Source organism: Dromiciops gliroides, chromosome 4, assembly GCF_019393635.1.
Source record: "Dromiciops gliroides isolate mDroGli1 chromosome 4, mDroGli1.pri, whole genome shotgun sequence".
Taxonomy (NCBI): domain Eukaryota; kingdom Metazoa; phylum Chordata; class Mammalia; order Microbiotheria; family Microbiotheriidae; genus Dromiciops; species Dromiciops gliroides.
In genome coordinates, this window is record NC_057864.1 from 460,395,981 (window position 1) to 460,413,755 (window position 17,775).

At 44.7% G+C, this 17,775-nt stretch overlaps 1 protein-coding gene across 1 annotated transcript in view; it reads right to left on the bottom strand.

Moving 5' to 3' along the window:
* The window catches only part of RAB11FIP4 (RAB11 family interacting protein 4), a 173,676-nt gene extending 171,643 nt beyond the window's left edge, over positions 1-2,033 (bottom strand). The window contains exon 1 of the mRNA XM_044000326.1: positions 1,860-2,033. Within this exon, the coding sequence (XP_043856261.1) occupies positions 1,860-2,018 (159 nt within the window). The 5' untranslated portion in view covers positions 2,019-2,033. The remainder of the gene's footprint in view (positions 1-1,859) is intronic.
* Positions 2,034-17,775: the final 15,742 nt, after the last annotated feature.

The following is a 17,775-nucleotide window of genomic DNA, read 5'->3' on the forward strand; positions in this document are numbered from 1 at the left end:
TGTAGTGAAGTGTGTGGAGACATTGCCCTCTATGAACATGTATCTCCCAACATCACCCTCTCACAGGGCTGCAGTGCTGGAGAGATGGAGTCTTGGTTACAGAGACTAGAAACAGTGCATTGACCGATTGGTTGGCCAGCACATAACAGACAACAAGGTCATCTCCCCGGAGCTGGCCAGCAGGCACTGGCCTCTCTGTTTGCAAGCCAGGAAGCACTCTCTGGCCTCCAGTCAATAAAGGGCATCAGCTCTCTAAGATTTGGAACCCAGTTCTCTTGCCTCATCATAGCTCTGCAGCCCAGGAGCAGCAGTGACCTCACTGGCCCCTTAGGCCCATCAGCCCCTGGCCCCAGCACTAAGATTAGGAATATGTGCTTGGGATGGGGACTACATTGGGGTTCAAATGGGCCAACCGCAAGAAGGGGTTGTCCAGCAAGGGAATGTCAGCTGGACATGCCAGCCCTTCCCAGCTTCTCCCTGATGTAAACTCTCCAGCCACCCACCTCAGTATTGCCACACATCCGTGTACACAGCACAGGAATAGGTTTGACAGTGGGTCCACCAAAGGTACCCTCCCCCCAACACTCAACCACAAAACCATATGTCCCAACTTGCCTTCTGTTTGATTCAGGAAGGGAGGGAGCGAGGGAGGGAGGGAGGGAGGAGGAAGGGGAAAGGAAGAGAGAGAGATGTCAGCAAGCTGGTACTTCTAATACAGGGGTCTTAACCTGGGGTCTACAGACCCCTTTGATTTCAGGGAGTCTGTGAACTTTGATGTGGAAAATATGTCTTTATTTCAATAGAACTGATTTCCTTTGTAATCTTATGTATTTAATTTTATGCATTTGAAAACACAATTCTGAGAAGGGGTCCATAGGCCTCACCAGGCTGCTGGGTGTGTGTGTCCATGACATACACCCCTGCTCTTGTGGAATATGGATACATGATGGTGGCTGATTTTGAAAAAGTGCTAAGGAGAAACCCTAAGCATAAAAGATAGATGTTCTCAAGTTTGGAAGGAAGGGAGGGTGCTTGGGGACCAAAGAAATTCTCTATGATGGGGAGGGAAAGAGTAATTCCAGCAGCCTTTCCCTGAAATAGGCACGGTATTAGGCTTGGGGTGGGGGAGGACTGGGACAAGGGATTCTTGTCTCAAAAGGGAGATGGGTCATGAGATTTGAGTGAGAGGCCTGAAGAACCACCTAATTTGGGGGCGGGGGTAGGGGGAGGAGGAATGGAGCCTTGATATCGGGGAGAGGCAGGAAGGGTGGGATGGCGACTGCAGGGGCACAGCCTGGAGGGGAGGCAGCCTAGGGGCAAGGATAGGGATGCCAATACTAGAGGGAGCTAAACAAGGGGAGAAGGCCACTGGGGGGTGGGGCTGGAGACTGAGGCAGGTAGAAGGCCTGAGGGGGAAGGAAAAAAAGAGGTGGTTGTTCTGAGGGAGGAAGGAAGCCTGAGAGCAGAATGAGGCTGGGTGGAGAAAAAGGCTGGTCCGGAGAGAACAAGAAAGGAGGGAAATGGGGTGTTGAAAGGGCTGGAGATGGAGAGGACAAGAGAATTGGGATGAACACAGGGGAATGATTGAAAAGGAGACGGGACTGAAGATAGGGATGGGAATGGGATGAGAATGAAGATGAGGATGGAATGGAGATAGGCAAGGAATGGAGAGGCGGAGGACGAGATGCAGGGAATGGGGATGCAGGGGATGGAGATGCAGGGGATGAGGATGTAGAAGACGGGGATGCAGAGGATGGAGATCCAGGGGATGGAGATGCAGGGAAGGGGATGCCGGTACCGGGAATGCAGGGGATGGTGAGAGGGCTCCAGACCCTGTTCCCCACACACGCCCCACTCACCTCCTCTCCCTGGCCGAATTGCAGGCCTAGGGCTACGAAGCGCTCCACCCGCAGGAAGCCGTCCGCGTCTCGGCCGCACACCTCGAACACTTCCCGCAGCCGGCGCACGGAGCGCAGCAGCGCCGCGGGGCCGCCCGCCCAGCCGGCGCCGCCCGCCATCCGAGCGCGCTGGGGGTGCTCAGCCCGAGCCCCGGGCCCGGGCCCGGCCCGCCGCCATCCCGGGCAGCCGGAGCAGCGCCCGCGCCGGGCCGGGCCAGGCGGCGAGGCGAGCGCCGCTGTCTCGGGGTCTCTCCGCGGTCCGCGGTCCGCTTGGGGCTCTCGGGGCGCTTCTCGCTGCGCGCTCTGCCTCGGTTCGTCCGCCCGTCCGCCCGCTCCGGCGGCGGCGGCAGCAGCAGCCGATCTGTGTCATTAGCAGCAGCTGCAGCCCGAGCCTGGAGAGGGGAGGGGCGGGGAGGAGGAGGAGGAGGAGGAGGAGGAGGATGTGGGGAGGAGAAGGAGGAGGAAGAGGAGAAGGAGGGGGAGGAGGAGGAGGAGAAGGAGGGGGAGGAGAAGGAGGTTGTGGGGAGGAGGAGGGGGAGGATGTGGGGAGGAGGAAGTGGGGAGGAGGAGGAGGAGGGAGGAATGAGAAGAATGGGAAGGGGGAGGAGGAGGTGGGGAGGAGGAACTGGGAGAGGAAGGGAGACCGTGGGATTGGAGGGGAAGGTTTCCTTTTGTGCCATGGGACTGAACATCAAGGAAAGGCCCCAACCCTGGAATCATAGAACCAGAGCCAATGCCCTTATTTGACAATTGAGGAAACTGAGGCACAGAGAGGTAAAGAGACTTATCCAAGGTCAAAAAGCTAATGAACGTTGGAGAGTGGAGCGCTCCTTCTGCCTCTGCAAGCAAAGAAGACGTTGGTCCAAATCCTTGTCCTGTTATTCTGGAGCGACTTTGGACAAACGGCTTCCCTTCTCTAGGCCCCACTTTTTTCATCTATAAAATGGGTGGAGGGATATAAACCTATACTTCTACATATGAGGTTCTCTCATCTGATGATGTCTTCTCTTTGGCTACCAAAGCTGTTTCCCTTTTCTTTCCCAGAAGGTACCAGGACTGAAAGGAGATTGAGAATTCCACCTTCTCCTCCCTTCTCCTGCCCATCCAGCCATCAGGAAGCCCTCTGCTTTCCCTAGTTCAAATAGAGGAGAATCCCAGACCAGTGAAGCAGAAAGGGCCCTGGCTCTGCAGTCAGAGGGCTTGGGTTCAATTCTACACCCAGTGCTTGACTCTCTGGGTGACCTTAGGCAAGTCATTTTGAATCCCTCATCCTCGGTTTTCCTTGATGTAGGAAGAGGGGGCTAGGACTAGATGACTTCTGAGGTCTCTTCCAGCTCTAGCTCTGTGATTTAGTGATATATTCAATTCCCTGGCCACCCATTCTTGGGTCCAACCCTGCTGTGTGTTAGGAAGATCTGCTTCACATCTCCATTACCTTTCAGCTATTCCCAGGAGGTGTGTCCTTCCATCTTAGCTTCCTCCCAAGAGAGAACAGATGCTTCCTTTCCTCAGTATTATAGAAGCAGGAGAGTACAAAGTTAGCCCTGATCATACCCTGGTCCATTCTTTCCCAAATCCTGCTCAGAGGAAGCACTTCTGAAATGCAGTTGTCTGGAAGTGGAGGCAGCTCTGTGGGCTCCTGTGGAGAGAAACCATCCACCACCAATTCTTCATTAGCTTCCCCTCCTTTAAAAAAAAAAGGAGGGGGGAGGGGCAGCTAGATGGCACAGTGGATAGAGTACCATCCCTGGATTCAGAAGTACCTGAGTTCAAATCCGGCCTCAGACACTTACTAGCTGTGTGAGTCACTTAACCCCAATTGCCCTGCAAAAAAAAGGGGGAGCATCCCTGTTGGTAGGTTGTAGTTTGTGTTTCCTCTTATTACTTGCTTTGAATAAAAATCCATCTCTTCCTATGACATCAATCCTGTACCATCTTCAGTAATATCAGTCAATCCATAGGCATTCAGTAAGTGCCTACTTAATGAAGGTTTTGTGCTAGGCACTAGAGAACCAAAGACAAAAACAAAATAGTCCCTGCCCCCTCCAAGTGCTTGTATCAAAGAATATATATTTATACACTCACATATATAATATGTATATATGCAGAATAATTACCCAATAAATTAGCTATTTTAATTAGTCAGCCAATACACACTTATTAAGTGCCTACTGTGTACCAAACAATGGGTATACAAATAAGAAAAGGAAAGAGAGGAGGGGAGAAAGTACCCGGGTGAGGGGCATGATAGATTCCAGACCAAGGAGTTCAGCTGCTGGGAAATGAAGGAGAGGGAAGGCATCTAGTGAGGACACTGTGTTCTTCAGAGAAACCTTGAGTGTCCTTGTATTGTTTCTTCTGACCCCCATGTGAGCACTTGCCTTGTGTGAGTTCTGCATAAAATAGTCTTTCAGGCCAACATTCCAATAATGTGCCCGGCCCATCGGAATCATGCTTTCTGCTACAGAATTTGAATGCTTGGCAGTTCATCTTGAAAAAGGACTTCAGTGTTCAGTACCTGATCTTGCCACTCGATCTTCAGAATCTTCCTGTGACAATTCAAATGGAAGTGATTCCGTTTCCCAGCATGGTGCTGGTATACTGTCCAGGTTTCGCTGGTATACTGTCCAGGTTTCGCAGGCATACAACAATGAAGTCAGCACAACGGCTCTGTAGACCTTCAGTTTGGTAGTCAGCCTAATACAGCTCACTCATTTTCCTTCAGAGACTCCCAAATGCTGAGCTAGCTCTGGCAATATGTGTGTCAACCTCATTCATTATCAATGTGTACATCCCTGGAAAGTACACTGTCGAGATAGGCGAATTTATCCACAGCATTCAAAATCTCCCCATTTGCTATAACCAGTGGTTTCACATATGGATGGTGTGGTATGGTGCTGACAGGTGGAGAAGCTCTGTTTTCTTGGTACTAGTTGTCAGGCCAAAATTAGTACAAGTGGCAGAGAATCGATCCATACCCTGTTGTATCTCAGCCTCAGAGGCTACAATGAGTGCATAATAATCTGTGAACAAAAAAGTCTTGCACCAACTCTCCCTCCACTCTGGTCTTGGCTTGTAGCTTTTTCAAGTCAAATTATTTACTGTCAGTGAGGTAGCTGACCTCGATGCCACTAATGTCCTTGCTGAAGGCATCTGACAAAGCTGCTGAAAACATCATGCTAAAAAGCATGGGGACAAGCACACAGCCCTGCTTCACTCCATTGCTGACTGGGAATGCACTAAAGCATTGTCTATTTTCTAGAACCTATGCAAGCATGCCGTCATGGAACTGGCATATAATACTGATGAACTTCTCCTGGGAACCAACTTTTGCCATGATCTTCCATAAGCCCTCACAACTGTCAGTATCCAAGGCTTTGGTCAGATTGATGAATGTTGTGTACAGACCTCTGTTCTGCTCCTAGCATTTCTGGAGTTGTCAGGCAGCAAACACCATGTCAACTGTTCCTGGGCTCTTTCTGAAGCCCCACTGGCTCCTGGGTAGATGGCCATCTTCCAGGTGAAGGGTCAGGCTATTAAGGAGGACTCTGACAAGAATCTTGCTGTCAACGACTAAGAGAGACTTCCCTGTAATTGTCACAGGGAAAGACAACCTATTTCCTTTTTCAGGAGGAAGGTGTAAGGGACCAAGTTGTGAAAGGCTTTAAAAAGCCAACCAAAGGATTCCATATTTGATCCTGGAGGTAATAGGGGGCCAATAGAGTTGATCGAATAGGGGTGTGGCATGATCAGATCTTCACTTTATGAAGATCAAAGAGATGAGAGGAGGATCAAGGGAAGGAGGAGAAGCTTATCTGTTTCTGGAGTTCTTATTATAATTAGTCTTCTCAAGTCATTCCACTCACATTTTTCTCTCACCTAGAATGCTGGAAATGATGCTAGAAACTAGGGTTGAAGGATGGGAGCCACAGGGCAAAGTGAGAGTGGGTGATGGGAGTTGATGTCAAAGCTGAGACAGAGGTGTTGTTATTACTACTGGTCATGAGACACAATAAAGCTAATCCTGAAAGAAAGGAGGGAGAAGCCAGAGATCTAAGGGAGTGACCTGAGGCATGATGGAGCCAGAAGATTTGGGTTCCAATTTTGACTTTTAAACATCTTTAGGACCTTGGACAGATCACTTCCCCTCTGTAACATTAGTCATTAGTAGCTAGTATTTATTTAGCACTTTACAAATATGATCTCATTCTATCCCTACAAAACCCCTCAGGGGTAAGTGCTATTATTAATCCCCATTTTACAAATGAGGGAACTGAGGCAATCAGAGATTAAGTAAGAGAGAATAAGCATTTATATAGCACCTATAATGGAGAGGGACATGGACATATCTGCACTTTAGGAAGATCAGAGAGGTGAGAGGTACAGGAAAGCATATCCACCTGTCTCTGGAAATTATACCAGGCACTGTGTTAAGCACTTTACAAATATTATGTCATTTGTGACTTGCCCAGAGTCACACAGCTAGTAAGTGTCTGAGATCACATTCCTGACTCCAGATCCAGCAATCTATCCACTGGCTATTCTTTAGAGATTGGCCTAAATCAGTGCAAAAGTCTTTTTCAATAAGATTTGTAGGGGCAGCTAGGTGGCTCAGTGGATAGAGCACTGGCCCTTAAGTCAGGAGGACCTGAGTTCAAATCCAGCTTCAGACACTTAACACTTACTAGCTGTGTGACTCTGGGCAAGTCACTTAACCCCAATTGCCTTACCAAAAAAAATTTTTTTTAAATGAGATTTGTAGCATAGTGGATAAAGGGTTAGACTTGGAATTGGGAAGACCTGGGATCAAATCCTGTCTTGGACTGCATGTGACCCATGGCAAATCACTCAACCTCTCTGGGCCTCAGTTTCCTCATCAGTAAAATGGGAGTGACACCTGACCCATATGCACCTCACCTTAAAGCAACTCTACAGTTGTTAGTTATTATTCTAACACTAATTTCTGTGATTCAAGGTTCACTTGAATGCAATAGCCAGCCTTTCCTAGGGCCATTCCTATAGCAGCTAGAATTCTTGGATTAAAGATTACACTCACCTCTCAGGCACTAAATTCCTTTCCATACCAGGTTCCCCCCAAACCTTGACAAGTTGAAACAGGATGGCCATGAGAACCAAGAGCCACCCAAATGCCCCAGAGCACTCATTGCCTCATGGCAGAGCTAGAGAAGATGGAAGAAACTTGTCTTATGTAGAATATGGTCTTATTTTATGTACGATATGCAATATAATCACACACACACACACACACACACACATATATATATATATATATATATGATCTTGTCTTATGCCTGTAGGAATTTAGGCATAAGGAACAGTGAGAAACCTAAGTAAGGCCAAGACCAAGGCCATCCCTCCCCACAAAATGGTATATGTGGGTAGGGCTAAGTCAAATTTGGTCTCATTGTCGTATCATTTTTATCCATAGTAGCAATAGTAGTGCAAATATGCATGCCCTAGAATTAATAATATGGATGATGATGATTCATTTGTATAGTTCTTGAAGGTTTGCAAAGTATATGCATTATCTCATTTGATGCTCTAGACCAGGTAGTGTCAAACTGACATAGATGTAGGATCCACTAAGTCATAAAAGGAGGTTACATAGTAGTAGTAGTAGTAGTAGTAGGCCTCCACCACTTGCAGACGACCATGGATCAGTGCCTTGAAGAGCCATAGGCCATAGTGTGGCTGTGCAGTCCAATATGGGAGCCGCAGCTCCTGAGTGACTTATAACCGGTAACTGCCACATCTCGTGTTGTATCTGCCCCATAAGGAGTAGCTGGAGTGTCCTCTCCAGGGCGCTGACCTGGGCAGATCAATATGGAAAACAAGCTGTTGCCCATGCAGCAGGTTTTCCCTCTCCGTGACATTGGTGGATCCAAAGGAGAGGCAGAGCCAATACAGTTTGGCACCAGTGCCACCGCAGGAGTTGCCAGAGGGATGTGATGTCCAACATCCAACTGCCTAAGGGATCAGTGAACAAAAAAGTCTTGCACCAACTCTCCCTCCACTCTGGTCTTGGCTTGTAGCTTTTTCAAGTTAAATTATTTACTGTCAGTGAGGTAGCTGACCTCGATGCCACAAATGTCCTTGCTGAAGGCATCTGACAAAGCTGCTGAAAACATCATGCTAAAAAGCATGGGAACAAGCACACAGCCCTGCTTCACTCCATTGCTGACTGGGAATGCACTAAAGCATTGTCCATTTTCTAGAACCTATGCAAGCATGCCGTCATGGAACTGGGATACAATACTGATGAACTCCTGATTTTTCCTCAGGGTTAACTCCCAAAGCCTTTCCCATATATGGGTATAGCCCCAAGGCAGCAGAGGTTTAAAATCAGGGTTTCCTTCCCCTAGGCGGGTTGCCTGCCAAGGCTAAGGAGCTCCACCTGCCGAAAGCGACTGGTTTTAAGGCGCCAGTGACTCGCCTTCACCCCTTCTCCTGTTAGTGGAAACAGTTCCACCACGAGAAGGCCAGGGGTTGGGCTTCAGTTGTCAGAGGCTATTTGAGACACACGCTATTGGAGTATTTTATAGAGTGGGAGCTTATCCCCACTCCCACCCCGAGATGACAAACCTTTGGAAGGTTTACATATTTACTTATAAAACCAATTTCTTTTTAAATTAATATATCAACATTTAAATCATATAGGAACCACATTTTAATCTTGTCCCAGCCCTGTTGGGAGTGTTGCGGGTCACATGTAGCTGAGGACCGAGTCTCTAACACCTCTCCTTGGGCAACCCTGTGAGGTAGGCACTCTTATTATCAGCATTTTATGAATGAGGAAACTGAGTCTCAGAAAGAATAAGTGACTTGTCTAGGGTCATGGAACTAGCAACTATATAAGGTGTCAGTGGAGCTGTGAATCGGTCCAATTATGCTGGTAAGCAATTTGGAATTATGCTCAAAAAGTGACTGAAATGCCCGTGTCCTTAACACAGCAATCCCATTACTAGTTTTATGCTCCCAAGTAAGTCAGTGACAAAGGCAAAGGCTCCCAGATACCCCAAAATATAGCAGCACATTTTTGTGGTTGTAGGGAACTAGAAACCACACATATGCTCACTGTTTGGGGAATGGCTAAACATGTTTGGTACATGAATTCAATGGGTCATTACTTTGTCTTAAGAAAGGATGAATTAGAAGAATTCAGAGAAACAGGTGGGAAGGCTTATGTGGATGATGCAAAGTAAATAAATAAGCAGAACTAAGAAAATAAGCGAAACAACAATGGGAAAAAAAGGAAACTGGATGCAGTGTAACTATAATGGCTGAACCTGACCATGGAGAAAAACTGAGAAAGTCCCTCTCCCTCCTCCCTCTCCCAAAAGGTGGGTCACTAGGGGTATGGAATACGGCATATACTGTCAGATGTGATAGATATGTTGGTTAGTTGTACTCAACAGTTTATTTTTCTTTCTTTTAAAAAACTGTTAGCAGAGGAAAGGCAGTAAGCTCTTAGAACTCATGACATGATTGCACCAGAAAACCTCCAAATAATGCCATAGGACAATTCCTGGAGCAGAAGAACCCATAAAAGAATGGGCTGAGATAATTTTCCAGGTCGGCAGGAGGGGGCCGCTGTTCTGGGGCAGGAGGAGTAGAGCTCAATCCCATGGTCATGCTGACGCAGAGCCAATTCCAGGCAGGCCTTGCCAAAGAAAGAGACCCCTGGAGCCTCTGAATCAGCTAAAAACTGTTATAGAGGAATTCCTTACTGGATAGGGGATAGGGAAGAAGAATATATTGAAAGTTAATGTGGGGAAGTAGATAGAGCACCAGCCTTGGATTCAGGAGGACCTGAGTTCAAATCTGACCTCACACACTTTACACTTACTAGCTGTGTGACCCTGGGCAAGTCACTTAATCCTCAATGCCCTGCAAAAAACCAAAAACAAACAAACAAAAAAGTTAATGTGGGGGCAGCTAGGTGGCGCAGTGGATAGAGCACTGGCCCTCGAGTCAGGAGTACCTGAGTTCAAATCTGGCCTCAGACACTTAACACTTGCTAGCTGTGTGACCCTGGGCAAGTCACTTAACCCTCATTGCCCTGCAAATATATATATATGCGTGTGTGTGTGTGTGTGTGTGTGTGTGTGTGTGTGTGTATAAAATCTCAAGTGAGTCTTCCTGGTGCCAGTGATCTCTACACTGTACCACAGTTTTTTGCTTCTTCTGAGGAGAAACAGGAGAAAAACTTCTAATAGGCTAGTAGATGTCTTGGTGTGAGATTTATTAAAGGATCTCACAGCTGTTTTAGAGTATTGAGTGAGAGGCTAAAAGCTAAATTTGAAGGGGGAAGAATCCACAGATTTTAGCAAGGTCTGTGCATACAGCCTCCCTCTCATATGGAAATGGGTCAAGACCATATTATTCACAGTTTCTTCCTGCTAACAGTCTACCTGACTTTTATTAAGAATAATTATCACATAAGAGAACAATTTTTTTCTTTTAAAAAATCTGTGAATCTTTTTTTGCATTTGTCTTAAAATATGCCTTTTTCATCAGATAGCTATCTCCCTCAGCTACTCCTGGCAAATAGTATGGAATCATGGAAACAGCATGGAATTTGTGGTTAGAGAACCAGGGAATCCTCACTCAGCTCCTTATGAACTGTGTCACTTTAGGGACAAGTGACTTGTTCTCTCTGGGCCTTGGCATCTTTATCTGTAAAATGGAGAGATTGAGTTACATGATATTTAAGTTCCCATTTAGCACTAAATCCTCAGATTTATACTCCTTGGGTGATACACCAGAATTTCACTAAAAAAGGAATGGGAAGGATTAGGGAAGTGTCCATGGTGCTGAAAGATGTCTTGAGTCTCTGCCTTTCCTTCCTCCTTATTGTTAATCGTTGTAGTCATAATGGGGGTACTGCCTGTTAAGGAAAGTTGCTCAGAGTGTGGACCTTCAACTGAATTCTGGATCTCCTTTGGAGGAGACTGGATTATGTGATCTTTATGGCCTCTCTCAGCTTTTCTCTAACCAGTCAGATTTTTGTTGAAGGTAGAGACTGCTTAACATTTGCTTTTGCATCCTGTGCCTGACATTGGATTCAATAGTATGTAATTAGCCTTTAATAAATTCTTACTTTATTGAATTGCTATTTGATAACCAGGTAAGAATTTTGCAAATGAAGTTGATGGATCCTAAGATGTCATAATTATTTAAATGAAGAATTAGAACAATTATGGCGTTTTCTTTACACACATATGTAAATATATATACATACATATATGTCTGTGTGTGTTTGGTTATATTGGTTTTACCCTTGATAGAATAGAGGGCAGGAACTATTCCCTGTTTTTGTTTTGTATCTGAGGAACTTGGCACACAGTAGAGAATTATTGGATTCTTGTTAATTGACTGATTTAAGTTCATGATATATTAGGATTGGTTGAAGGAAAGGTGAAAGAGAAGATTAGTGGTAGGGATGACAGATATCAGTGGATAGAGACTGGCACTGGAACCAGGAAGACCTGAGTTTATATCTGGCCTCAGACACTTATTTAACTCTGTGATTTTGAGCAAGTCACTTAACCTCTGTTTGCATCAGTTGCCTCAACTGCTTTTGTTATTGTTTGATTGGTCATGTCTGACTCTTCATAACCCCATTTGGGGTTTTCTTGGCAGAGATACTAGAGTGGTTTGCCATTTCCTTCTCCAGCTCCTTTTACAGATGAGAAACAGACAGGATTAAGTGACTTGTCCAGAGTCACACACACAGCTAGTGAGTTTCTGAGGCCACATTTGAACTCATGAAGAAGAGTCTTCCTGGCTCCAGGGCTGGTGCTCTGTGCACTATAGCACCACCTAGTGCCCCAGGGCAGCTGTAAGGTCAGAATAATGACAGCATCTACTTCTCAGGGTTGTTGTGAGGATAAATGAGATAATAAAGTAATTAGCCCAGTGCCTGGCACATAGTAGAGGCTATTTAATTTTTTAAACTATTATTATAGCTTTCTTCAAGGGCTGTCATTAGAGAACAGACATTGGATTAGTTCTGTTTGCCCTTAGAGGGTGAATTGTAAAAAGTCAAATATAGGCTTGATATGAGGAAAACTCAAACATTGTGAATGGCACCCAGGTAAACAGGGAGCAGTAGTCTGCCCCTGCTCTATGGAGATCTTTGATAATAATACCAGCTGACATTTATCTAATGGTTTTTAAGTTTTCAAAGCACTCTATAGAACTCGGGTCTCCCTGGCTCTGAGACCAGCTGTTCCATTAGAAAATGAGCTCCTTGTGGGCAGGGACCACACTTTTGCCTTTCTTTGTATCCTCAGAGTTTACCACAGTGCCTGGCACATCTTAAGCACTGAAAAGATTATTGTTGATGGACTGCCTCTCTCTCCATTAGGGCACCCAGCAAAGGTTAGATGATCAAGCCTCAGGAATGCTATAAAGGAGGATGGTCAAGTTGGTTGGGCTAGACAGCTTCTGAGTTTCCTTCTGCCTCCAAGCTTCTTATTCAAATGAACATTTTCTTCTTAACATTTCATTAATAGCTTTGGTTTTTCACACAACCATCCTTTCCCCATATCCACCTCTTCCTCCCCCATCTGCCACAAAGCATCATTTGACAGATGAGGGTGCTTAGGCTCAAAGAGGGGAGTTCACAATATATTGTTGTTCAGTTCTTCAGTAATATCTGACTCTTTGAGACCCCATGGACCACAGCACACCAGGTCCTTCTATGCTCCACTGTCTCCCAAAGTCTGTCCAAGTTCATGTTCATTGCTTTCATGACACCGTCTACCCATCTCATCCTCTGCCATCTCCTTCTCCTTCCTTTGCCTTCAGTCTTTCCCAACATCAGGGTCTTTTCCAATGAGTCCCGTCCTCTCATCACGTGGCCATAGTATTCAAGCCTCAGCTTCAGCATTTGACCTTCCAATGAATAGTCTGAATTAATTTCTTTAAGTGTTGACTGATTTGATCTCCCTGCCATCCAAGGGACTCTCAAAAGTCTTCTCCAGCACAATTCAAAAGCGTTGATTCTGCAGTGCTCAGACTCTCACAGTCGTACATTGCTACTAGAAAAATCAGAGCTTTGATTAAAATGGACCTTTGTCAGCAAGGTGATGGCTTTGCTTCTTAGTATTCTGTCCAGATTTGCTGTTGTTTTCCTTCCAAGGAGCAAGCGCCTTTTAATTTCATGGCTGCAGTTGCTCTGCAGTGATCTTGGAGCTCAAGTACATAAAATCTGACACTGCTTCACTTTTTTTTCCCCTTCGTTTGCCAGGAAACGATGGGACCAGTTCCCAGGATTTTTTGAATGTTAAACTTCAAGCCAGCTTTTACACTGTCCTCTTTCACCCTCATCAAGAGGTTTCTTAATTCGTCACTTTCTGCCCTCAGAGTGGTATCATTGGCATGGCTGAGATTGTTGATATTTCTCCGGGCAACCTTAATTCTGCCTTTTGGTTCATCCAGACTGGCATTTCACATATAGGGGCAGCTAGGTGACATAATAGAGTACCAGCCCTGGAGTCAGGAGGACCAGGATCCAAATTCAGCTTCATACACTTAATAGCTATGTGACCTTGGGCAAGTCACACAACCCTGTTTGCCTCCATTCCTCATTTGTCAAATGAGCTGGAGAAGGAAATGGCAGTATCTCTGCCAAGAAAACTCCAAGTGGGGTCATGAAGAGTCAGACAGGAGTAATTGGCTAAACAACAACAATACCTCTGCATATAAGTTAAATAAATAAGGTTACAACATAGGGCCTTGTCATACTCTTTTTCCAATCTTGAACCTTGAACCAATCAGTTGTTCTATGTTTGGTTCTGACTTTTGCTTCTTGATCTGCATACAGGTTCTTCAGGAGACAATTAAGATGATCTAGTACTTCCATCTCTTTGAGGTCTTGATCCACAGTCAATGGATTTAGTGTAGTCAATGAAGCAGAAGTAGATGCAATTGTGTTTGTTTTTTTCTGGAACTCCCTTGCTTTCTACATAATCCAAGGAATGTTGGTGATTTGGTCTCTAGTTCCTCTGCCTCTTTAAAAATGAGCCTGCTCTTCTGGTGATTGTCAATTCTCATATTGCTCAAGGCTAGTTTGCAGAATCTTAAGCATAACCTTGCTGCCATATGAAATGAATACACTTGTTTGATAATTTGAAAATTCTTTGGCATTGACCTTCTTTAGGACTGGGATGTAAACTGATCTTTTCCAATCCATTGGCCACTGCTGACTTTTCCAAATTTGCTGGCATATTGAGTGCAGCACTTTAACAGCATCATCTTTTAGGATTTAAAATAGCTCAGTTGGAATTCCATCATTCCACTAGCCTTATTGTTAGTGATACTTCCTAAGGCCCATTTGACTTTAATCTCCAGGATGTCTGGTTCTAGATCAATAACCTCACCATCATGGTTATCAGTGATGTTATGATCTTTCTTTCTGTATGTTCTTGCCACCTCTTCTTAATCTCACCTGCTAAGTCTCTACTATTTTTGTCTTTTATCATGGCCGCTTTTGCATGAAGCATTCCCTTGATGAGTCTAATTTTCCTGAAGAGATCTCTTGTCTTTCCCATTCTCCTGTCTTATTCTATTTCTTTGCATTGCTTATTTTAAAAAAACCTTCTTATCTCTCCTTGCTGTTCTCTGGAGTTTTGCATTCAGTTGGGTATAACTTTTAATTTCTCCTTTCCCTTTCATTTCCCTTCCTTCCTCAGCTATTTATAAAGCCCCACCAGACAATAATTTTGCTTTCTTGCTCCTCTTTTTCTTTGGATGTTTTTTATTGCTGCCTCCTATAAAATATTGTCAACCTCTGTCCATATTTAAGCACTCTATCTAGCAGATGTAATCCCTCAAATCTATTCATGATATTCATGAGGGATGTTATTTAGTTTATACCTATATGGTCTGATGGTTTTGCCTACTTTCTTCAATTGAAGTCTGAATTTTGCAATTAGAGGCTCATGATGTGAGCCACTGGCAGTTTCAGATCTTATTCATAATTCAAACTCAGGTTCTTGGACCCCAGATTCAGCTCTCCTTTGCATCGCATTATTTTGTCTCTTCTCAATATTTTCTTTCCTGGTGATTCTGATCCCTGATATGTCACCCCCAAGCCTTTTCCCTTTCCATTTCACTAAAGGCATAGTTTGAAAAACTGATCGACAGAGAAGCCCAGGAAAAATGTGAGAAACCCAGCTCTACATCTATGACCCTGCTAGGAGAGGTGCCCCGAGAAGAAAAGAGTGTTTTCAATGTACTTTGACCCTATTGCCTATGAGAGAACCAAGGACAGGTCCAAAGGCTGAGGCAATGCCCCAAATAATGGCTACAGAGCGCCCTCTACTGCTCCATGGAAACAGGTCCAAGAGGATTTCTTTTTAAAAGAGCTAATTTACTGAGAGATGCTCGCCTCGAAATGGCAACTAACAATAACTGCAACTTGAGGTTTACAAAAGGCTTAGCCGGCAACCCTGTGAGATAGGCACGACAGTTATTAACATTAGGAAATGGAACCTCAGAGATGCTACAGGACTTGCTTAGCAAACACCAGAAGGCAAGATTTGAACTCGGGGCTCCAGTTTGAGAGCTAGAAGGGACCTCAGAGTACATTTAGTCCAACCCCCTGATTTTATGGTAAGATAACGGAGGCCCAGGGGGCAGCTAAGTGGCGCAGTGGATAATGCACCAGCTCTGGATTCAGGAGGACCTGAGTTCAAATCTGGCCTCAGACACTTGACACTTAGTAGCTGTGTGACCCTGGGCAAGACACTTAACCCTAATTGCTCTGCAAAAAGAAAGAAAGAAAGAAAGAAAGAAAGAAAGAAAGAAAGAAAGAAAGAAAGAAAGAAAGAAAGAAAGAAAGAAAGAAAGAAAGAAAGAAAGAAAGAAAGAAAGAAAGAGAAAGAAAAAAGAAAACTGAGGCTCAGAGAGAGTAAGCAACTTAAAGGATTATTTTAAACCTAGAATCAGAAAGGACCTTACAAGTCATCTCATGCTACCCCTTCATTTTACAGGCAGGGAAACTGAGGCTGAGAGAGATTTAGGTCCAGAGACCAGTGTTCTTGCTCCTACACCCTACTTCTTCTAATAGAATCACAGAATAGAATTAGGACAGGAACTTTTGTTCTTTTTTTATGTTGTCCCCCCCACCCCCATTGTGCCTAGCACAATGTATGGTACATAGCAGTCATTTTTTTTTGGCAGGGCAATGAGAGTTAAGTGACTTGCCCAGGGTCACACAGCTAGTAAATGTCAAGTGTCTGAGGCCGGATTTGAACTCAGGTCCCCCTGACTCCAGGGCTGGTGCTCTATCCACTGCACCACCTAGCTGCCCCATAGCAGTCACTTCTTGATGAATTTTAAGGTTACGATGAAGCACTACTCTTTTCAATAAACATGGAGAGATTCGGGGTCTCCCTCAGGCAAGGCAAGCATTGTTAGGCCCCAGTGGGGGATGCTGAGAGGAGAAATCACTATCCCTGGCCTAAGGACTTTATATTCATTCTAGTTGGGGAACATGGCCCATACAAAGCTGCCAGACAAGAAAAAAAGGATAATTAAATATATGGGAGAGGTCAAAAAGCAGCCTGACTTTTGAGGAGATCACTCTTTTTGGTTCTATTTTCCCCAAATCTTATTATTTATTTTTTGGGGCATTTTTTTTCTTTTGAAATTTTGAGTTCTAATTTCTCTTTCTCTCCCACTACCTCCCCTACCCACTGAGAAGGCAAGCAACGTGAGTGATATCAGTTAGACATGTGAATTCATGTAAAATATGTTTCCTTATTAGCCATTTAAAAAAAGAAAAAGAAAGAAAGTGAAAAAATTTAGACTTCAATTTGCACTCAGAGTTCCTTGGTTCTCTCTCTGGAGGTGGGTAGTAATTTTCATCATGAGTCCTCTGGAATCTGTCTTGGATCATTGCATTGATCAGAGTAGCCAAGTCTTTCACTGTTGATCATCATTACAACATTGCTGTTACTGTGCACAATGATTGGGGAGATCACTTCTAATTGGGGAATGAAAAGGTTATTCCAGAAGACTTCCTGGAAGAGGTGGCACCAGAGCTGACAGCTGGAGAAAGAAATCATTCAGTAGAAATGGAAGGGGGTGGGGCAAGGAGAGGAGGTATTCCAGGAAAGGGGGAAGGGGTTGGAGTGGATGTGCAGAGTCATTCCTCAATATATGGGTTCATAGCAGTGGAAAGTGACCTCGGAAGCCATGAAGTCAAACTTCTTCATTGGATTAGAAGATAGAAAGTCCTTTTACCACACTGAATAGAGAACTAGACCTGGAGTCAGGAAGATCTGAGTTCAAATCCAGATTTTGTGTGGCAAATCACTTAATAAGGCAAGTCTACCTCAGTTTCATCATCTATAAAATGGAGCTAATCAATCACTCAGTTAATTAATAAGTGCCTAATTCCTAAGCTTGTTGTAAGGATCATATGAGAGATTTGTAAAGCACATAGTTGGTACTTATTTCCACTTTACCCCTTCCTCATTTTTAAAATGAGGAAATTGAGGCAAAGAGAAGTTGTGACATGCTCACGGTCACATAAGAGGCAGGATTGGAACCCAAGTCTTTGGCTTTCAAATCTACCATCCTTTCTACTGCTGCCAGGGCTGTAGATAGGGACTGCTGACTTTTGTTGAGTGAAGAATGTCGCTACAAAAGGGGAAAAAAAAGCTTAATGACGAAGCTTTCCTGTTGAGGTGTATACTCCAAAAGGAGTATGTGAGGAGGGAGGGAAGGTGGGGTGCCCAGGTCATTTGCTTCCCTATAACCCTGACCCATCTCGAATTACCAAGTCAGTAAGGGAATAACTACATTTTATCCCCCTTTCCCACCTCCTCCTTCAACATCTGCC